This window comes from Apodemus sylvaticus, chromosome 9 (assembly GCF_947179515.1).
Source record: "Apodemus sylvaticus chromosome 9, mApoSyl1.1, whole genome shotgun sequence".
Lineage (NCBI taxonomy): Eukaryota > Metazoa > Chordata > Mammalia > Rodentia > Muridae > Apodemus > Apodemus sylvaticus.
The window spans coordinates 66,554,033-66,577,334 of record NC_067480.1 but is presented as its reverse complement, the minus strand read 5'-3'; the positions used below and the strand labels follow the sequence as shown (position 1 = coordinate 66,577,334).

General features: G+C 39.9%; 1 protein-coding gene across 6 annotated transcripts in view; it reads left to right on the top strand.

Annotated features, from left to right (window-relative positions):
• Pms1 (PMS1 homolog 1, mismatch repair system component) overlaps positions 1-23,302 on the top strand; it is a 107,512-nt gene that overhangs the window by 10,209 nt on the left and 74,001 nt on the right. For 4 of the 6 annotated variants that reach the window (XM_052192173.1, XM_052192168.1, XM_052192169.1 and 1 more), the window contains exons 2-4: positions 5,295-5,446; positions 11,114-11,296; positions 18,484-18,586. In XM_052192173.1, coding sequence (XP_052048133.1) covers positions 5,315-5,446; positions 11,114-11,296; positions 18,484-18,586 — 418 coding nt within the window. In that variant the 5' untranslated portion in view covers positions 5,295-5,314. Of the gene's footprint in view, positions 1-5,294; positions 5,447-11,113; positions 11,297-18,483; positions 18,587-23,302 lie in introns of those variants that run through there. The other 2 variants (XM_052192171.1, XM_052192172.1) reach the window with 2 other exon arrangements.

The window sequence follows — 23,302 nt, the reverse complement described above, 5'->3', positions numbered from 1 at the left end:
AAACGAGGCACTTCTGTTACCTGCACAGAGATTTTCACATCATGATTAGAAGCATGTTTTAGGTCTGGGGTTTCACTAATTTGGATTAAAAGTGATTTGAGTATCACTTTTTTTTTTTGAATTGAATATCGTCTTCATTTACATTGCCAATGGTAAAACCTTTCCAGATTTCCCCCCACCCCAAAGACCCCCAACTCCTCCTCTCACCCCCTGCCTCCATGTATATGCCCCTCTACCCAACACACTCCCACCCCACCCCCCCTCGGTTTCCCTTTGTTGGAGCCTCTATTGAGCCTTTACCTGACCAAGGACCACTCCTCCCACTGATGTCCAACAAGGCCTTTCCTTTGCCACATTTTTGACTGGAACCATGTGTACCCTTTGGTTGATGGTTCAGTCCCTGGGCGTCTTGGGGCGTCTGGGTGGCCGAAGTCATTGTTCTTCCCATGGGGCTGTAAACCCTTCAGCTCCTCCGGACCACCTTCCAGCTCCTCCATTGGGGACCCCACGCCCAGTCCAATCGTTGGTTGTTAGTTTCTGCCTCTGTATTTGTAAGGCTCTGGCAGGGCCCCTCTGGAGACAACCATGGCATGCTCCTTTTTATATTTGCTTCTTGTCATAGTGTTAGGGTTTGTTGACTGTTTATAGGATGAATCCCCAGGTAGGATAGTCTCTGGGTGGCCTTTACTTCAGTCTCTGCTCCACACACTGTCTCCTTTATTGCTCCTGTGAATATTTTGTTCCCTTTCTCAGAGGAACCAAAGCACCCTCACTTAAGTCCTTCTTCTTGAGCTTCCTGTGCTGGGTGAATTGTAACTTGTTTATTTTGAGCTTTTGGGTTAACATCTACTCATCAGTGAGTGCATACCATGTGTGTTCTTTTGTGATTGAGTTATCTCGCTCGGGATGACACTTTCTAGTTCTATCCATTTGCCTAAGAATTTCATGAATTCATTGTTTTTAATAGCTGCATAGTACTCCACTGTGTGTATATACCACAGTTTCTGTATCCATTCCTCTGTTAAGGGACATCTGGGTTCTTTCCAGCTTCTAGCTATTATAAATAAGGCTACTATGAACATAGTGGAGCATGTGTCCTTATTACATGTAGGAGCACCTTCTGGGTATATGCCCAGGAGTGGTATAGCTGGGTCCACAGGTAGTACTAAGTCTAATTTTCTGAGGAATGGCTTAACTGATTTCCAGAGTGGTTTTACCAGCTTGCAATCCCACCAACAATGGAGAAGTGTTCCTTTTTTCCCACATTCTCTCCAGCATCTGCTGTCCTCTGAGTTTTTCATCTTAGCCATTCTGACTGGTTTAAGGTAGAATCTCAGTGTTGTTTTGATTTGCATTTCCCTGATAACTAAGGATGCTGAACATTTCTTTAGGTGCTTTAGAGCCATTCGAGTTTCCTCAGTTGAGAATTCCCTGTTTAGCTCTATGCCCCATTTTAATAGGGTTATTTGATTCTCTGGGGACTAACTTCTTGAGTTCTTTGTATACATTGGATACTAGCCCTCTCTATATTGGAGGTAGGGTTAATAAAGATCTTTTCCCAATTTGTTGGTTGCCGTTTTGTCCTATTGACCGTGTCCTTTGCCTTACAGAAGCTTTGCAATTTTATGAGGTCCTATTTGTCGATTCTTGTTCTTAGAGCATAAGCTATTGATGTTCTGTTCAAGATTTGTCCCCACTTTCTCCTCTATAAGCTTCAGTGTATCTGGTTTTATGTGTAGGTCCTTGATCCACTTGGACTTGAGCTTTGTACAAGGAGATAAGAATGGGTCGATTTGCATTTTTCTACATGCAAACTTCCAGTTGGTCCAGCACCACTTGTTAAAAAAAATGCTGTCTTTTTTCCACTGGATGTTTTTAGCTCCTTTGTCAAATAAGTGTGGGTTCTTTTCTGGGTCTTCAGTTCTATTCCATTGATCTTCCTGCCTGTCTGCATACCAATACTAAATAGTTTTTTATCACTATTGCTCTGAGTGATTTGAGATTCTTAATAACCAATCCAAAGGAACTCCATGGGCTAAAATGGCACTGTAAGGATCCTGAACATTTGCATGATTAACAATGTACCAGTGAAGCTGTTGCATGACCGAATCATTATCCATACCCCACGATGCCAGCGCTATGTGATCACTGCCAGCCAGGCATATTTCACATTACACTCATTACAGCTATCTTTATCATTCTCAAATTATTGACAGCTCACTGCTGGTTTTTAAGAAGTCTTTAAAATTCATTTGTCTCTATGATTCTACTGCCTTCAGTGATTCAATGAGCTAATATGATGAGCTTGGACCAGGACAGTTAAGGTAAAGATCTCTAACTTTTGAGAAGCACTCATGCATAATCACTTAGTCATTCTGCTTTTATCTCTGCTTATTAACCTAAAACAAAAATTTCTAAAGACGAATTTTACATATTTGGAGAGTGGATGCCAAGGGAAGTTTGTAAGGACACAAAAACTTGAGATGAGTTTATCAGGGCTTAATCAAGGGAATCCTGTCGAGCAAAGTGGCATCAGCCTGAGGCTCAGAAGCTATCTTTTAAGATGTATTGTCAGGAAATCGTGTATAAGAATGTTCCTTATTCCTTCTTTCGTGGGGCAGGACAGAGGAAGGTGAACATAAACAGCCTTGGTCTTGAGAGCCTTTCCATTCATTGCATACATTTGAGTGGTGATGAGATGCTTGCAGCAATTCATGTATGAAGAGCTCAGCACAGTGTCTAGTGTCCTCAATGTCATAAGGGGGTTAATAGGAAGGAAATCAGAATTATACATATTATATTCAAAACTCTTGGAGAGAAAAACATCAGTTTTCTCAAGCTTATGGTATTGTGAATTTTCTGTCTTATTTAGTTGTTAAGTTGCAATGAAAAGAATGGGTTTTATTGCGGCATTTTCATTCATACAAGTGTTATGCTTTGTTCTAGTTCTTACCCCTCCCCTGTTGCCCTGTTCATTAAGGTTGAAGTCTGTCATTGTCTGGATAGCCTTCTGAGTTCAGCACAGTATGGGAGACTTCCCTCATTGGCCAGACTCCCCCTTCTCTAACCTTGTCTGGAGAGTGGAAGCACTGCTACACATTTCTACCCTCCAAATGTCACAAGCCTTAGTTAGATTACAGGTTCAACTTCCTTTCTACCAATAAGAACCTATTCAGCTAGCGATTGAGATTCATGAAATGCTTCCCCATGTTAATGAGGCAGTGACCTTTGCCTATCCTGGATATTCTGACTCCTATCCCCAAAATTATATAAGCTTGAACTATGATCCCCAGGGGGCAGGGCAACCACACTTCTCTATTCCTAAGTCTTGCTTGTTCTTTTTTTTTTCTTTTTGTTTTTTTTTTTTTTTTTTTTGATCCGTTCCTCCCTTCTGCTTTCAGACACATGTGTTCCGTTGTCCTCTTTTATTTTACTGTCTTTCCCTTCCCATATGATCACATTCCCTGGGCTGGCGAGATGCCTCAGACATTAAGAGATCTTCTAGATGACCAGGGTTCAGTTCCCAGAACCCATGTGTTTTTTAAAATGATCCACTGAAATAGGTAACTACTCTGATTAGGCCAATTAAAAGTTTTCTTTTCTTTCTTTCCTTTTCTTTCTTTCTTTTCTTTCTTTTGTTTGTTTCTTTCTTTCTTTCCTTCCTTCCTTCCTTTCTTTCTTTTCTTTCTTTTCCTTTCTTTCTTTCTTTCTTTCTTTCTTTCTTTTCCTTCCTTCCTTCCTTCCTTCCTTCCTTCCTTCCTTTCTTTTCTTTTCTTTCTTTTCTTTCTTTCTTTCTTTCTTTCTTTCTTTCTTTCTTTCTTTCTTTCCTTCCTTCCTTCCTTCCTTCCTTCCTTCCTTCCTTCCTTCCTTTCTTTCTTTTCTTTCTTTCTTTCTTTTCCTTCCTTTCTTTCTTTCTTTCTTTCTTTCTTTCTTTCTTTCTTTCTTTCTTTCTTTCTTTTCCTTCCTTCCTTCCTTCCTTCCTTCCTTCCTTCCTTCCTTCCTTCCTTCCTTCCTTCCTTCCTTCCTTCCTTCCTTCCTTCCTTCCTTCCTTCCTTCCTTCCTTCCTTTCTTTCTTTCTTTCTTTCTTTCTTTCTTTCTTTCTTTCTTTCTTTCTTTCTTTCTTTCTTTCTTTCATTGATGGCCAGGTCAAGAGTGGACTCATGCCTATGAAAACTCTTTTGGTGCTCGAACTCAGGAGTAAGGCATTTTAAAGGTATCAAAGTTATTTTGAAATCACTTATGGGAGATTACTGGAGACATTCTTATTCAAACCACCACTATATGTTTTTAAAGTATAACCAAATGATCCTCATTATTTCATTGAACTCTTGTTACATGACCTTTTCCATTTCTACCTTTAGTCATTAGAATCTTCTCTTTGTTTTTATTTGGCTAGGGCTTTGTCGTTTGTTGTTGCTTGTTGTTTTTGATTAACAACTCTGAAGTTGTGTATGTGTTGGTTTTGTCTCTCTCCTGAGTATCTGGGGGTTTTTGAAGAGTAGCTCTCTCTTGACTCAAACCTAATCTGTTTCAAGGGGAGAATCTGTTTGGAAGGATCTTTTGCTTCCTTTCCCCTGTTGTGAGCAGGACTGTATTGTTACCTTTGGCTCAGATCATTTTGCAGTATTGCCCACCCTTTCCCTTGTACTTAGCTTTTCTGCCATTGTATATGTGAATTCCCAAAGCTCTCCTTTTTCTTTGTAAATAAAGCCCATTTTGTCTTATTTTTTTTTTTATCAGTTAAACATTTTTATTTTTATTATTTTATTATTTTGTTGTAATTCAAAACAAATGGCCTTCCCCAACCCCCACCACCACTTCCTTCTTTCCTTTTTCCCTCTGGCTCCTTCTATGTCTGATCTGTTTTTTCTTATTCTGATGCTTCTACTTCACCAGTCATGTGGAAGTAGCTACCAATCTGCCATCTTACCTGAAAATCTATTTCTCCTGGGTCTTTTTTAGAGCTGTTGGGTCATATGCACTTGTGAGAGGTAACTAATTATATATCTCAGGACTTCCTGTATAAAAGTGTTGGCTCTTTGTTTTAATAACTGAATGAACTTAGTTTCTTTTCGCATGGCCCAGTAATCTCACTAAGTGTAGATGGTAATGGTACCTGTATCCAAGGTTATTAGTAAGAAATTAATTATTTCTATTATGTGAGTTTAAAGTCCAGCCTTGCATATATAGTGGCTCAACACCGTGAGCTCTTATAGTGTCCCCTAGTGTCTGCTTTGTGAGAATCAGCATTGTTTAGCTATTCTTATTTTTCACTCCTTATGATTCCTTTCTAGCTACTCTGGTGCAAGCTAGGATGAAACAGTTGCCTGCAGCGACAGTTCGCCTCTTGTCCAGTTCTCAGACAATCACTTCCGTGGTCAGTGTTGTGAAAGAACTCGTTGAAAACTCCTTGGATGCCGGAGCTACCAGCATCGATGTTAAACTGGTGAGTGTCCTTGTGAAGCAAATGCCTCTAAAGCAAAATGGGTCTGACAGATTGTCCATTACACTGTTGATGCCTTTGCATTCCCAGGCATTGGACATTTTGGAACACATTTTAAAGAATAACTTGTAATTTAAACTAAGATTACTATAACACTAAAGGAAATTACAGAAGAATACACATGCTAGATAGGAAGGGACCTTTCACCCAATCACTTGCTTAGATGTCTGTTTTCTTTAAAAGTGTGTCCTTAGTTATTCATATGACTTAAACTCCAGCTTCCAAATGACCAGTAAAGTATGTGCTGTGTGGGTGCTGTCAGGACATGCCTACGGCACCTCACTATAAATTCACACTGTTGTATATTGTGAGTTATTCTTACTGTACATGCTAAGTTTTCTACTCTTATAGATACATATGCATGCAATATAAAAACTATACCTACCATCCTTCCTTAGCACATAAGCATATAATTCCCTCTTTTTTCAAGTTATTATATGTCAGGATGTTATATTTTTAAAATTTGCTGTAACCTCCTGTAAAATCAAAATCAACTTATATGCGTTCAACATACAATGGTATATGATATACAGGACCATTCTAAGAAGGAGGAAAAGGTGTATAATGAAGAAATAATGGATAAAAGCAAGACTGAAACCGAACAGGGCAAAGTCCAAATCCTGCAGCTGTGAGTCCAATATCAAAGAGCTTGGATGGCTCTTCAGATCTCCCATTTCTCTCATCTTTATTGTCTGCAACATGTTTCTCTCTCTTGAGCTGGTTCTACCTCCTGAATGCAGCTTTCCTCAATAGACAGCGCAGGCTTCCAGCATCTGCAACATCTTGGAGTCTCTAACATAATTCTGGCTTCACTAAAGTGAAGCTGTTAAAACAGCTCCACTCCTGTCAGCAAGCACTTTTTGGCATCCACAATAGTGTCGGGGTTTGGTAACTGTATGTGGGCTGGGTCCCTAGGTGGGGCAGTCTCTGGACGATCTTTCCCTTAGTGTCTGCTCCATACTTTGTATCTCCTCCTGTGGGTATTTTGTTTCCCCCGTCTAAGAAGGATCAGAGTATCTATCCTTTGGTCTTCCTTCTTCTTGAGCTTCATGTGGTCTCTGAATTGTGTCTTGGGTATTCCAAGCTTCTGGGTTAATATCCACTTATCAGGGAGTACATACCATGTGTGTTCTTTTGTGATTGGGTTACCTCACTCAGGATGATATTTTCTAGTTCCATCCACTTGCCTAAGAATTTCATGAATTCATTGTTTTTAATAACTGAGTTGTATTTCATTGTGTAAATGTACCACATTTTCTGTATTCATTCTTCTGTTGAGGGACATCTGGGTTCTTTCCAGCTTCTGGCTATTATAAATAAAGCTGCTATGAACATAGTGAGGCAGGTGTCCTTATTACATGTTGGGGAATCCTCTGGGTATATGCCCAGGAGTGGTATAGCAAGATCTTCAGATGGTATTATGCCAAGTTTTCTGAGGAACTGCCAAACTGATTTCCAGAGTGGTTGTACCAGCTTGCAATCTCACCAGCAGTGGAGGAGTGTTCCTCTTTCTCTACATCCTCGCCAGTACCTGCTGTCTCCTGAGTTTTTGATCTAAGTCATTCTGACTGGTGTGAGGTGAAATCTTAGGGTGGTTTTGATTTGCATTTCCCTGACTGCCAATGCATGACAAATACAGAGGGGGACACTCTCAGCCAACCATTGCGCTGAGCACAGGGTCTCCAATAGAGGAGCTATAGAAAGGACCCAAGGAGCTGAAGGGATTTGTAGCGCCATAGGGGAAACAACAATATGAACCACTCAGTACTCCCAGGGATTAAACCACCAACCAAAGAGTACACATGGAGGAACCCATGGCTCCAGATGCATATGTAGCAGAGGATGGCCTTGTTGGACTTCAAAGGGAGGAGAGGGCCTTGATCCTGAGAAGGCTTGAAGCCTCAGTATAGGGGAATGCCAGGACATGGGAGCAGGAGTGGGTGGATTGGTGAGCAGGGAGGTGGGGAATGGGTTAGGGGGTTTTTGGTGAGGGGGTTGGGAGTGACCAGGAAAGGGTACAACATTTGAAATGTAAATAAATAATATGTCTTTAAAAAAAAAACCCAGTTCCACTCAAGCGCTCCTCAGGCCACCATGTGGCAACACACTCCCCTGTCACACACCTACTTGGTCTAGACAGCTTTCCTTAACCAAGGAAGAAGAGTCCAGTCCCTTTTCTCTTGTTCCTTGAATTACATTTGCATAGTTTGATTTGTTGATGCTTTTCTTTGTTGTATGAGCTTTCCTTCTCTTCCTAGGCCTTTTCTTCTGGAGCAGCTGGGTGGGGTCTTGCCCTTGGACTCCACGCTTAAGCCTTTTAGCCCAAACCAAGGCTCCAACTTGACATTACATCCTCTGGTGCTCTTTTGATCCTCAAAATGTGTTTATATTTCTCTTTGCCCTGCCTGCTCTTTTACATTGAAGATCTACCTATCAGTGGTCATTAAGTGCTACACTGCAGAGTCATCCTAAACTATATGGAAGTCTTCTCTACTAAGGACATTAATCCAAAACTCTTCAACTTAACCTCAGGTAGATTCTTAGGACAAGGGCAAAAAGCAGCCACATTTTTTGCCAAATTATCACAAGGATGTAGTTGCTAATATTCTCCTCTGAAAGCTCTTCAACTGGGCCTCTGTAATCCACATTGCTCTCAGTACTACTGTCTTCCGTGTCTGTACCAGGGTGACCCTACTAATCCTGCTTGCAGCATTCAGCAGCTTTCCTGTTCAATGCTTTCCATATTTCTCCAAAAAGTAGCATGGTCAGTTCTGTCACAGAAATACCCTAATCCCAGGTCCCAACTTATGTCATAGTTACTTTTCTATTGCTGTGAAGAGGGCTTGCTTACAGTTTCAGAGGTGAGTCTGTTAACATGCCAGGAAGAATGGGGCCAGGCAGGCAAGCTTGGTGCTAGAGAAGTAGCTTAGAGCTACATCCTGATTCACAAGTTGGAAGCAGAGAGAGGCTCTGAACCTGAAAAGGCCACATCTCCCAGTGCTTCCCAAAATAGTTCCACCAATTAGGAACAACTATGAGCCTATGGGGGCCATTCTAATCAAGCCACCATAGGCCCTGAATTTATTTATGCAGTTTTCTAAAGCATGTAGACAAAGTGTTTTATAAGCATTGACAATTACAGAATTAGCTGTTCAAACCTGAAAGATCTGGAGCTGTTCTGTGTTCTAAAAAATAGCAAATGTTCCACCATGATTTAAATATGTAAAAATAAGCAGGCACCTCTATCCCATCAATGTGCAAATATGTATTCATCTTTAATAAATGATAAAAGTATATATATATAAGAAAGTACCTCATTTATTAAATATCAGCTTTGCATACCTATTATATATATATATATATATATATATATATATGTACCAGAAATTGTGTGAAATTTGGGGGAATGAGAAGAAATGATGGGTGGAGTTTAGGAAGCACTCAGCAATGCTTGTGATATTGCTTATTTGAAATTTCAAGAGTTATACCCTATATTTTTATGTTCTCCCTACCTGTTTGTTATCTACTCTATATAGGTATATAGGATTGTATTAATGAAAGTAAGAATATGGTTTTTAAAATCTAATTGTCAAATTTTGTTGTTGTTGTTGTAAGCACTGTGACATTATAATTCTGACAGGGCCCTCTAATAAAAGGATCTAACTTTTATTTATAATCAGCTAAAATTCCAATGGCTATAATATCCCAAACACTTCTTACAAAAATTGTATTGACTACCATTTTACAGAGAATCAATGTTCCCAAAACTTACCTAAGTCACTTAATCAACTAGTAGTGAATCTGTGATTGAATCTAATGTCCCTGACTAATGGTCTCTCATTTATGACCCTGTTCTTAGCAGGGCTGGGATACAACAGATTGAGTTGGGGGCTTCCTTAGGCAGTTACCATGCTCCTAAAGTTTTAAGTTACAAGTAAAGCTTTAGTGTGTACAGAATATAGCAAGTTGCTGGCTGTTGTTGCTGCTGCTGCTATGCAGTTCATAACAAATAGTAAAATTACAGTTATAAAGTACTAACAAAATAACTTTGTGGTTGGGGATCACCATAACATCAGGGGATTTTTTTTAAAGGTCACAGCATTAGGAGTTGAGAACCAGTGCTTTAAATAATGTTCTATGTTCTTGAGATGTGAAAGACAGCTTATCGAATTAAAATTGAAGTGATATTTTCTTAGGCATTTCATATAACTAGCCTTATTAGAGTGCAGGTGACAATAAGTACAAGAGACCGTGCCCTTCCATGTGTCAGATGACGTTGGAGTCTCTGAGGGAGACGGACATGCGTGCCACTCTTTATTCCTTGTGGGGCTTTGCCTTTTGCTCTTCCTGTTTAACTCTCTTGAAATGTATCTTGTTCTTAAATGTTTCTAAAAGAAAAATTGTTTCTTAAAATACTGTTAACAAGGCAATGGACACAGAAGTAAATTAGTGTTGTGACTTTAATTTCATATTTACTCTCAGCATTAGCTGTGTCTGCTCTGTAGGATTTCTAATTAAACTGCCTAACTGGGTCCAATAAATGCACTTAGGCATGTTTTATTCTGATTCTGGACATATGTTAATATTGTTTTAAGTATACATTAGAATTTTTGTGATTTATTTTACTCAGATTCCTGGAGTTATTTATGTTGTAAGATTTACATTTACATTATGTCATGTTTAATAAAATGAAGCAGACAGCTGTTTTTTAGAATGCTATCTTAAATTTAGATTGAGAGATATGTAGGGACTGAAACCTTAGGTATCTTCTGTTAGTGTTTTATATGTATAGTTTATTCTTTAAAATACTGGCAAAGTATTATATGATTTTAGGTTATTGAAGTATGACATCATTGTATAAAACACAGACAGTGTAATTCCCAGATTTTTATCCCCTTTGTAGCTTGCACAAAGAGATGATATTTGCAGAGTTTTTTGGAGTAAGGCTGATGACAGTTGGTGAACATGTTTACAATATGACATTCATACAAAGTAGGGTCATTATAGATATTTGGTTACTCCTAAACAGCTTAGTATAATGGAATTAAACTAGGAATGGGGCTTACCGTCTTAATTTTCAAATTTAGAAGAGATTGCCAAGTTAGATATATTTCCTCAACCATTTCTTGTTTAGTGAACTTTATTATATAATTTTGAGAGTTATGTGTAAACACTTAATATTTTTTTATAACAGCAGAAAGGGAGGACTTGCTAAAAATCAAGCTAAATAAGGATCGCTGGATTCTTGGTGAGATCAGGTGGAATTTTGCTGGTGGTAGTATTTTTGTTTTAGCTCATTTGGGGGATGATACATATAAAAGCTATGTCAGAATTTTTAATTTAATTTTAAATATAAATTACCATAAATACCTATGCTAGTGAAAAAGTTAATAGAATCCTCAGAGAACAGACTGACCTCCTCGTGTTATAGTTGAGTCAAGATCCAGAGAAAACAAGTACTTTGCTTATTGTACCATATACACCTAGGAGTCAGCAGAGCTGAAGAATTGAGACTCCTGTGTGCATAGTGTCACCTTTCGTTAAAGCTGCCAGATAACCAGATTGTTTACCTTGTGTTAAACGTGACTGCAGTCTAGTGTTCTTTTGTAGGAGAACTATGGATTTGATAAAATTGAGATTCGGGACAATGGTGAGGGCATCAAGGCTGTAGACGTACCTGTAATGGCAGTCAAGTACTACACCTCGAAGATCAACAGTCATGAAGACCTTGAAAACCTGACAACTTACGGTTTTCGCGGTGAAGCCTTGGGGTCAATATGTAATGTTGCAGAGGTAAGGAAGTTTATATTGACTTTTTAAATTAATTTCACAATGACCAAATGTACTGGCTGGTTTTGTGTGTCAACTTGACACAGGCTGGAGCTATCACAGAGAAAGGAGCTTCAGTTGGAGAAGTACCTCTATGGGATCCCGCTATGGGGCATTTTCTCAATTAGTGATCAAGGGGGAGGGCCCCTTGTGGGTGGTACCACCTCTGGGCTGGTGCTCTTGGATTCTATAAGAGAGCAGGCTGAGCAAGCCAGTAAGCAGCACACCTCCATGGCCTCTGCCTCAGCTCCTGCTTCCTGACCTGCTTGAGTTCCAGTCTGACCTCCTTTGGTGATAAACAGCAATTTGGAACTATAAGCTGAATAAACCCTTTCCTCCCCAACTTGCTTCTTGGTCATGATGTTTGTGCAGGAAACCCAATATTAGGTTTGGACACCTAATATTAGGATTAGGAGGATGACCAAATATTAGAATCAATTCAGTGTTTATCAGTTTGTACTTGTTTTGGATTATTTTCCTCTTCTCAAGTTACAACTCAATACTCACTAATTAAAGCCCGCTTTCTTTCCTCCTCTATCAGTCAGATACTGTTTGGCTTTCTAGCTCTATAAATCGTCATTACAGGTATGTGATAAAAGTGAAGACATTAGAGCTTTTGTGACTGGCTAATTTCACTTTACATAATGCCTTCAAGGTTTGTGCACATTGTGTTGTAACACTTGAAGGACCTCCTGAACCAGGTGTGTTGTCATGCCTATAATTCTAGTGCCAGGGAGGCTAGCTTATCAGTACCGAGTTTGAGGCCATCCTCAGCACCATATCGAAATACACTAGAGTTTATAATACATTTTATTTATGCATTTCTTTGCTTTTGGATTTGTGGCTTGCTGCCATGACAAGAGTTGCTCTGCTCACAGGTGCTCCAAAACTTGTTTTGGTCCTTGCCTTTGGTGAGGTAGACCTTAGTACTGTAAATGATAATTCTGCCTTTAATATTTTTAAAAATAGTAATGTGTGTTTTGTGGTATTATTGTTCATTAGAGGAGGTTGTTTAATAGATCATTAGCTTGGAAAAGTTGTATTTAAAAGTCAAGATTTAACTATAGCACATTTTAGAGCCTTTATCCTAAAACAGATTGTGAATCTAAAGGCAGTCTATAGTATATATATTTTCCTGTACCTGCTTGATCATGAAAACTGTTTTATTAAGAGGCACGTTACTGAATTGTTTTTGAGTCTATGGAACACACTGTAAATGCCACTGTAAATGCAGGCAATGGGACTGAGTTCTCTAGCTCTGAACTGACTCGCTCTACCCCGTAGGATACCTACAGGTAGATCAGAAGACATAGATTGGATGCTGCAGCTTTAGGCAAATGACTGTTGGATGTGTACTTATAATTTCTTTAGAGCCCTTACTTCAGTTGCTGGCACACTCAGTTGTCCTATACTGCCAGGGCTCCAGGTTTTATAATTACTTGTAACCTTAGTCTCTGGTTTGTATGTTTTGATTGTATCTCTTGACTAGCTTCCTATGCTAATCTTTTACTGTGTAGTTGTTGGGCCTTGTTACTGTTTGAAGTCTATGTGCTGGTAAGGGTGCCGTAACTGTGAAGGTCTCTAATTACTGAAAATTACCCCATGGCCATATTACTTGTGCTACGGCTAGAATACACACACCATTTAGATAAGAGTGCCAAAAAGTAATCACATTTATACCTAACGTTTAGGAAAATGGCACGAACATGAGATACCATGTCCTCCTCTCTGGTCACTGGATGTCTGTTTAGTGGTCTGATATCAGCAGTGTGGTATTCTTCAGATTCACTGTAGTCCTTTTTCCTTTTTGTGCGTAGTGTGTACTTGACTAAGGATTCGCTTACGCTCTGACTTTGGAGCTCTGTGAAGTGTGACCTTACTAGGCTGGAAAAACATAGCAAAGGTGATGAAATTCGGTGGGAAGTTCTGCCCTTAAAACAAAGAGGACTAGGTCTCAGTCCCTGGACTGCAGGTACTCACAGTAGTCTGAGGAAATCCCCAAGCGTCCTCTTGAACCTCTACCTCAGACATAGGATACCAGGTGCTTTTTCCTCTAGTTCACTCAGCACTTGCTTTACAGAATTCACCAGAGACTCCACATAGATTTTAGAAAAGAGTAAACAGAGGGTACAGCTGGGAATTGCCAGTCTTTCTCCTGGAGAATGTACATGGCAGCCTATGGCCTTGAAACGAGTGCAGAAAGCACGTCTTAAAGGTATAGAGTTTGGGCCCTCTGAGCTTCCTACTGCAGCTCTGTGGTTAGAACTTTGATCAGCTGTTTTAGTGTGTAAATATTTGATCATTTAGCCGTTATCTAAACTAGCAGATAGAAATTAAACTTTATATTGTGAGAGGATTGTCAGGAACTAATGTATTTTGATGTGTTTGTTTCTGAAGAGGTGTCCAACCATTGAATGGTTATACCAGCTTTGCCTGCTAGATGGCAGCACAGTACTTAGGCTTCTTCCTGTGGTTCTGACGTCTGATGGCCTTTTGCTTGTCTGTGGGTCACTATCTTGCTTGCTTGTTTCTTTCTTTATAGGTTATCCAGGTCATAGAGAAGAAGCAGTTGACACTCAGTGACTGGTGAAGGGTTGTTAAGATACAACAAACTCAGGAAAAGTGTTTCTCTGTCCTCTCCTATAGGTGTTCATGCCAGACCATGCCCCAGGGAAGGACCGTTCACTAATCTGTCTTAAGTCTACTCCCTGGTTAACCTTACGTGGAGGTCTTCTGTAGATAATCTCTTCATATTACTGATGAGGAAAATCGAGTCTTGCAGGGTTAAATACCAGGTTACTCCAATTTCAAAGCCATCTATAAGGACCATTCATTATAATGGAGTAAACCCTCTTTATCAGAGTTGTCACAGTGCATGCCGCATTACTCTGGGTTGATGGTGATACAAACTGGTCTTCCCTTGTGATTATATAGAATTATAGCACTTTCAGTTATCTAAGTCCACAGGCATCAATTGTAATATTGTCTGTTCATGAATTTACTGTTGCTACTTTTCAGTATATTCAAAAGCTAGGGCTTACTGTACCTTGTTACACTTGTAAGAGCTTCCTACGTCTTATCTGTACCATGTCTTTTAGATACATTGAAAAGTTATATAGCCTTTTTTTTTTCTGCTCTGTACTCCATTGTAAAAAACAATATGCTACTGTGCTCACATCAGGGATGAAATCAGTCGCTTCTTCCCTGTCTAAAGGCATTTATGTTTACCTACATTCCTCATGTTGGTAAATCTTTTATGAAAATTTGTAGCCATTCATAGGCAAATTCCTTCTAATTTCACAAAACATCTTTGTTCTCTAGTGCAAGTTCAATGTTTTTATCGCATTCTTTCCTGTTGATAGTTGTGGTCCTCATAGTTGCTACCTCACAGCTAACATTCCTGTTTGCTAGTCTACCCGTGCAGTACTTTCAGAGTCATCACTGTGGGACTGGTATTGCTCTAAGCAGTCACATTGTCACATGTCATTCTATAGAGAGAAGATAGGATCTGTAGGTGTATTTAAGCCTCCATGCTTAGAGGGGTACACCGAGAAGCTGGGAGACCTATAAAGGGGCAAGAAGAAGTCTCCAGTGTTTGATTGCAAACAAATAAAATCAACTTTCTACAGTATCTGGAGTTTCTTGTGTCATTCACAGCCATGGTAGTAGAGCCTTAGTGAGAATAGGGTTGTGAATTTTTTAAAGAATTGGGAATTTTTGAATCCTGCTTCCTAAGAAATGCTTTGAAAAGGGTACAGTCATTACCTTAAATGAATTTGTGTCAAGAAAAGATTTACTTGAATTGCTAGGTTGTATCTGAAGTAATTTTGTTTGCATGCCATCTAACTCCCATGGAGAAACTGCTTACATAAGATTTAAATGATTTTATATATAACTTTTAAAAAAGATTTAAGGATTTATTTGCTTATTTATTTATTTATAGCTATTCTGGTGCTCTCTCTGTATATACACCTGCATGCCAGAAGAGGGCATCAGATCCCAGTATAGATGGTTATGAGCCCTGTGTGGTTGCTGAGACTTGAACTCAGGACCTCTGGAAGAGCAGACAGTGCTCTTAACCACTGAGCTATCTCTCTAGCCCCTACATAACATTTTTTTAGAAAATAATTAGGCCCACTTTTAATAACAGAGCTAACATAATCCTCAAGATCTCTGAAGAATTCTAAAAGGTATTGTCTTAAAATCTTGATGTCATTAGACTTCAGCAACTGCTCATTGCCTTGTGAGAATCACTAATGATTGTGGTGTGTGTGTGTGTGTGTGTGTGTGTGTGTGTGTTATCAGAGACACTCCTGATCATGAAATAGTATGGGGTACAAGCTCTTGCTGGATAGCTAATACATTTTGAACCTGTGCCTATCCAAGAAGATGTTTCCTGCCCAGGACATGAGGCCACAAGAAACGAACCCTTGAAATACAATTCCTTCTTCTGAGGAATATGCTGTTTCATGAATTTGTAAAACATAATTATATGTTTTCTTTACTGTTTCACCATAGTATTGCCCATAGGAATACATTTTCATAGCGCCCTATAAATTGGCATTAATGAAATTTTATTGTTAAAAACCATGTTGTGAGGTTTTTTAAAGTATAACATAAGTGCTAAAAATTTTAGCATTAAAATCCTGCTTTCTTTCTTTTCACTTCCTTTTTTGATCTAGTTGGTATGTACTTACTGTTCACTAAAATGTCTAAAGCATGAATAAATTAGTGTTGTAGAAGTTGGTTTTGAAATGGTTAAAGCAAAATCCCATGTAACTTTATAAAGCATTAGCATCCTCGTCTTATCGTCACCCTCCCATGGAGAGGGTGTAATCATTTATTTGGGAGCCTCTAGAAGCCACTGGCAGGGTTAGCACTGGAACTCCGAGTCCCAGGGCTGCCTTTGCTCAGTGACACCAACATTTTGTCAGGTGGCTTGCTCTTTGGAGAGTAGAAATAGAATTCAATTGACCTTGGCGTTTTGAAGAAGCAGTTATTTTAATGTAGAATTATTTTTAAAGATACAATTGTGGAATGATGAAACAGAAAAAAATCTCTACTGCTTATTGTTCTGTTTGTTTTGGATAGACAAATCAAATGATACATTGGGTATTTTAGACTTGGTATGGTTGGTAAGATCTAGGTTAAAGTTATGCATCATTGACCTATGGAATGGATATTTTTCAGCAAAGTAGAGCAGTTAGAATACACAAAAGCATACAGCTTTACCTTAAGTAACAACCGTTCCCCCGCTACCCTTTTTTTTTGAACAGTTATCACATAAGAAGCAGTTTGATCCAGTACCCCCAGTAAAAGTTGGAAAGACATTTCAGAAAACCTAGTAGTAGTATCTACTAATTCTTGAAACTTAAAGAGACCTCTCTCTCTCTCTCTTCCTCTCTCTCCATCTCTCTCCCTCCCTTCCCCCCCCATGCATGTGCACACACACACACACACACACACACACACACACACACACACAAACATGGAGGGGAGGTGCAGTGGTGGTATGGGTACCCCCCCACCACAGTACCCAGGTGTTCCATAGTACATAATGCCACCAATAGGTCTACTGAGGACAGATGAAAGATAGAGCTATCAAATATAGACCCCTAGCTGGACCTAGATAAGTCACAGCAGTATAGCTGGAATTTTGTAGATTCTAACTTGTGATGAGTCCAAGGATAGCTGGAAAAGATAACTCCTAACCACTTACCACAGGGCTGCTCTCCTTAGTCCACCTTTCTTTCCCTGACAGCATCCCTACTCTACACCAGTGCATCTTGTCTGGTTTTCATTTTCTTTTCCATTGAGGTGGTGTCTCCTGCCAGTATCACAGTTTGGTAAGCAGGATATGGGTAGTTCAGAAAAGTGCAGGATTCTTAAGCCTCTATCCCACAGCTGACATCATAAGGACATATCTTAGTGCTTTAATGGAGCTTTTCCCTGTGATCATATGTTTAATGCTGACTTTAATTAGTGAAAATTTTATACTTAAACATTATTTAAACTTTTTTAAAAAAATCTTTAAATATTTGTGTATATATTTAAATTTTACTAGTTAGAGCTATAATTGTTTTTTGTTTTGTTTTGTTTTGTTTTTTTGGATTTGGTTTTTTCGAGACAGGGTTTCTCTGTGTAGCCCTGGCTGTCCTGGAACTCACTCTGTAGACCAGGCTGGCCTCAAACTCAGAAATCCGCCTGCCTCTGTCTCCCAGAGTGCTGGGATTACGGGCGTGCACCACCACCGCCCTAATTGTTTTTTTAATAAACTAAATGTTTTATATAAAATATGTAAGGGAAAGAAAATGATTACTAACTGATCTTTCATTTTTCCATAAATTTGTGGAAGTTATTAAAAAAAGATTCTACGTTGTACAACTAACGTGTTTGATTTTACATTTGTAAAGCACATAATACAAATGTCCATTTGACATATACTGGTTTGTGTTTTAATTAAAATGCTCAAATACCAGCTCAATTACAACGTAAAAAATCACAGGCAATTCTGTTGTTTCAAAGTGTAACTCCAAAAACAGTACCAGAGAAGAATCCAGAGTAATTGATCAAGCAATGGCCTGGGGCCTCAGCCTTGGGAACCTGAGTTCCGTTTCAGGCACCCACATGGAGATTCACAGCCCACTGTAACTACAGCTCCAGGGGATCTATCTGAAGCTCCTGGCCTACACCTGACCATGCATGTGTACATAATCACACAGACACACATGCACACACCATTTCAGTACAATAAAATAAGGGAAATACCAAGTAATATCCTTGTCAATATTAAGTAAATATGTGATTATTTATTTACTTACTTATTTGAGATAAGGTCTCTACTCTGAGGCCCAGGCTGGTCTAGAACTCACAGCAGTTTTCCTGCCATAGACTTCCAAGAGCTAGAGTTATAGGCATGCCTGGCTTACCATGCTGGCTTTGTGACAATTATCTTGGTTGCCATAGATAAATGTTGTAGTGATACATTCCTTTGATCCAGGATTCAGAAGGAGGCAGGAAGATCATGAGTTTGAGACTAGTCTAAAGTACATAGTACAGTCCCATTTCAAAGGGGAGAAAGATAAAGGAGGGTGAGAGGGATCATTCTGTTAGATTGCCATACACCTTTTGGTTTGGTTTGTTGTTTCCAGGTGGTAGTTACAACAAGGACAGCTGCTGATGACTTTAGCACTCAGTATGTTTTAGATGGCAGTGGCCACATTCTTTCCCAGAAGCCTTCACATCTTGGTCAAGGTAAGTGTACACTCACTGTGTGTGTGTGTGTGTGTGTGTGTGTGTGTGTGTAAAATTGTTGTCACCATCATTTAAAATGAAAGAGTTTTGCCTTGAATTTAAATAGCATTTTGGGTTTAGTCTTGGTAAAGGCTGGTTATCTTTCAAGCAAGCATTCAGCTTTCCTCTGTGAACCTCAGAAATGCAGACTCACCCTCCAGAGGAGCCCAGTGAGATAGGGCCACTCAAGGTGACTACCTGTAGCAGCAAGTGTTTGTATGTTGTTGGGTCACTAGTGTCAGCGTCACAGATGAGGGAGAGCATTTTACTGAAGCACCTAAAACATCATTGGTTTGTCATAAGCTGTAGCCCTGAGATGATTTAAAAGTACTGATGAACAAGTTCATACAGAGGCATAATACTATAGGTAAAAGGTGTAGGCTGCTCAGCTCCTGCAATTTACCAGCTCAGCTGGAGTCTTATCTCACACATTTTCACGTCTCCACCCTCTTATTCTGAGATAAATACATATACCAACTGTTTATTAGTTTTTATTGTTTTATACACATCTTTGTAATTTTATTTTGTATATTTTTAAGATCTTCTAAAAATCTAATTCTAAGGTAGAAACAGAATCTTTAGTCTAAGTTCACATTATCCCCTCATCATTTTCCCAGCAGGTTATACTGGTGCCAATGTCAAAGGTGGCTCCTCTTAGAACCTGCAAGGGACTTGTGGGATATTTGTTGTTCGCCTTCTTATATCTAGAATTTTAATTTTATGCTCCTTGCTATAATTGATGAACGTAATACATGGTTTGTGGTTTCATTGCTCTCATTTTAATATTAAAATACTGTATTTACTTTTTAAAGTGACTTCAGTCTTTATGAAATTTATTTTCTTAATTAAATCCTCTCTGCTTATAATTTTGGAACTGGTGAGCATCGCTAGATCATTAGGAATTACTTTTGCTCATTAGGAATTTGCATTTTTGTATTCACAGGCAGAAAAGGAATTAATGGAAAATCCTAAGAAAACATACTCATTTCCATCTGATGTATTCATAAGTCAATAAAAGTGAGCTCATTTATAATCACTACTTAATTAGATATGTAATAAATATTATATACTTCATTTAAAGTAATACATATTATCCATTCAATATGTGTTGTGTTTAACAGAGTTAGGTCTTTATTTTTTATTTAAGTGGGTTCCCTGTTAAGATGGCCTCTGGATCTTAAAAGTTCAAGTTAGGAAGCCCCAGAGGAGTTGAGAGCCCCCTCGTAGAGTACTTTGAAGTAGCCCAGTCACCTTATAAAACTTAAAAGTATTTTTATCCCAGTGTTTGCCAGTCAGATCTGGGTGGCCAGTGGCTCTGTATCACTCATACTTCTCATGCTTTTCTGTATTCATCTCCATGGGAACTATGAAATAACAATCCTTACGGAAGGATTCCATCTGATCCTTGCCCTTTTACTGGCTGATTTCTCTTTCTCCTGACGTCAGTCTTCTCCCTTCTGTAAGTAAAATTAGGTATGCATGTTAAGGAAGTTTTGTAGTCAGTAAATGCATCTTATTTTCATTAGCTTATTTCATAACTCGGGAAACAACACACTTGAAAGGTCAATAGTTACAAAACCAGTATGACTTTTTGTAACTCACTTTTTCCACCTAACTATATTTGATTGCTTAGGTAACAGCAACAAAAAACTCCAGAACTTTAATTTCAGATTGTTCTAGATAGGCAAATTATACAACTCTGTGCATACTAAAAGTGATCTTGGAGTTACATTGCTTCGTGTTGATGGTTTGTTGAGCGACTGAATCGCAGACTCACATTTCACCAGCTGTCATTAGCTTCCATTTAAATGTTTTCTATGTAAGATAAAACTACAGTTCAACCATCCTAATTTATACCTGTGCATTTAAGGTTCTTGTAGATTAATCTCAGCTGTGATATGAACATCCTTAGCATTCACTCTTCATATCATCTGGTCAGATGGCATGACTGTAGGTGCAGTGACCACCTCTCAATTAGACACTGGAAAAGTTGTACATATGTAAAAGTGATTTACTGAAAATTTCTTTTCTGTTTTTTCGGATTAGATGTATATTTGTTTTATGGATTGTTCTGGCCATTTAAAGTTATTTATGATTTTAATAAAATGCTACTTTAGTTGTTCTTCCCTTCATTACACTCTCAAACATACCTGAGAGGCCTTTAAAAAAGTATTTATTTTTAATTTATGTGTGTGAGGGTGTGTGTGTTTGACTGTCTGTCTGTACTTATATATGTCTGCCACTTTTGTATATATTCTTATAGAGGCCAGGAGATGGTGTCTGTTACAGACAATTTTGAGTTACCTATTGTGGGTGCTGGGAACTGAACTCGGGTCCTCTGCAAGACCAGTATAGTCTTTTCTTTTCCCCATCTGCAAAGCAGAACTGTACTTTTGATCAGGAAGACGTAATAAACACAGAAGTAGAGCAAGCATACTGTGGCAGGAGGTCCACTCTGTAGAGCAAGCACACTGAGAGGAAGTGCACTCTGAAGAGCACACACCTTGAGAGGAAGTGCACTCTGAAGAGCAAGCACTCTGGGAGGAAGTGCTCTCTGAAGAGCAAGCACACTGTGGCAGGAAGTGCACTCTGTAGAGCAAGCACTCTGAGAGGAAGTGCACTCTGAAGAGCACACACCTTGAGAGGAAGTGCACTCTGAAGAGCAAGCACTCTGGGAGGAAGTGCACTCTGTAGAGCAAGCACACTGTGGCAGGAAGTGCACTCTGTAGAGCAAGCACTCTGAGAGGAAGTGCACTCTGAAGAGCAAGCACTCTGAGAGGAAGTGCACTCTGAAGAGCAAGCACTCTGGGAGGAAGTGCTCTCTGAAGAGCAAGCATTCCGGGAGGAAGTGCACTCTGAAGAGCATGCACTCTGAGAGGAAGTGCACTCTGAAGAGCAAGCACTCTGGGAGGAAGTGCTCTCTGAAGAGCAAGCACTCTGGGTGGAAGTGCTCTCTGGAGAACAAGCACACCAGGAGGAAGTGCACTCTGAAGAATAAGCACACCAGGAGGAAGTGCACTCTGAAGAGCAAGCACACTGTGGCAGGAAGTGCACTCTGAAGAGCAAGCACACCAGGAGGAAGTGCACTCTGAAGAGCATGCACTCTGGGAGGAAGTGCACTCTGAAAAGCATGCACTCTGGGAGGAAGTGCACTCTGAAGAGCAAGCACACTGTGGCAGGAAGTGCACTCTGAAGAGCAAGCACTCTGAGAGGAAGTGCACTCTGAAGAGCAAGCACTCTGGGAGGAAGTGCTCTCTGAAGAGCAAGCATTCCGGGAGGAAGTGCACTCTGAAGAGCATGCACTCTGGGAGGAAGTGCACTCTGAAGAGCAAGCATTCTGGGAGGAAGTGCTCTCTGAAGAGCAAGCACTCTGGGAGGAAGTGCTCTCTGAAGAGCAAGCATTCCGGGAGGAAGTGCACTCTGAAGAGCATGCACTCTGGGAGGAAGTGCACTCTGAAGAGCAAGCACTCTGGGAGGAAGTGCTCTCTGAAGAGCAAGCACTCTGGGAGGAAGTGTACTCTGAAGAACAAGCACTCTGGGAGGAAGTGCTCTCTGAAGAGCAAGCACTCTGGGAGGAAGTGCTCTCTGAAGAGCAAGCACTCTGGGAGGAAGTGCTCTCTGGAGAACAAGCACACCAGGAGGAAGTGCACTCTGAAGAATAAGCACACCAGGAGGAAGTGCACTCTGAAGAGCAAGCACACCAGGAGGAAGTGCACTCTGAAGAGCATGCACTCTGGGAGGAAGTGCACTCTGAAGAGCAAGCACTCTGGGAGGAAGTGCACTCTGAAGAGCATGCACTCTGGGAGGAAGTGCTCTCTGAAGAGCAAGCACTCTGGGAGGAAGTGCTCTCTGAAGAGCAAGCACACCAGGAGGAAGTGCACTCTGAAGAGCAAGCACTCTGGGAGGAAGTGCACTCTGAAGAGCAAGCATTCCGGGAGGAAGTGCACTCTGAAGAGCATGCACTCTGAGAGGAAGTGCACTCTGAAGAGCAAGCACTCTGGGAGGAAGTGCACTCTGAAGAGCAAGCATTCCGGGAGGAAGTGCACTCTGAAGAGCAAGCACACCAGAAGGAAGTGCACTCTGAAGAACAAGCACTCTGGGAGGAAGTGCACTCTGAAGAGCAAGCACTCTGGGAGGAAGTGGTCTCTGAAGAGCAAGCACACTGTGGCAGGAAGTGCACTCTGAAGAGCAAGCACACTGTGGCAGGAAGTACACATAGTTTTTATTTTAAGGCAAGTGGTATCTCTGCCTTCTCTCCATTGACTAGGGCCACCTACAATCTTGAACAATTGGCTGATTTTCAAAGAATTGTACAAAGGAAGTGAAGGGATATAGAAAAAAGTCATTTTCAATCTTTCCTTTAAGGACATAGAATAACTCTCCAGCTTTCAAAGCTTAAGGGTGACTGAGTTATTCATAGTATTCATATAGTTTGATGTCCCCTAGTTTTATGCTTCTTGGTTGATTTATTCTCCAGAACTCCAGAACAAATACTTTTGAAAGGAGTATTCTTTTCTTGTACCTTGTGAGAGACCCTTGCTATAGATTACTGCTCTGTGAGATTATGCATGGACTGTAGTTTTGTGTTTCATAACAGAATAGTGGGACTTTGCTCATTAGTTTAGAACACTTTGTGACAATTCAGCATCCATACCTTTACATTAGAAGTATAAATAG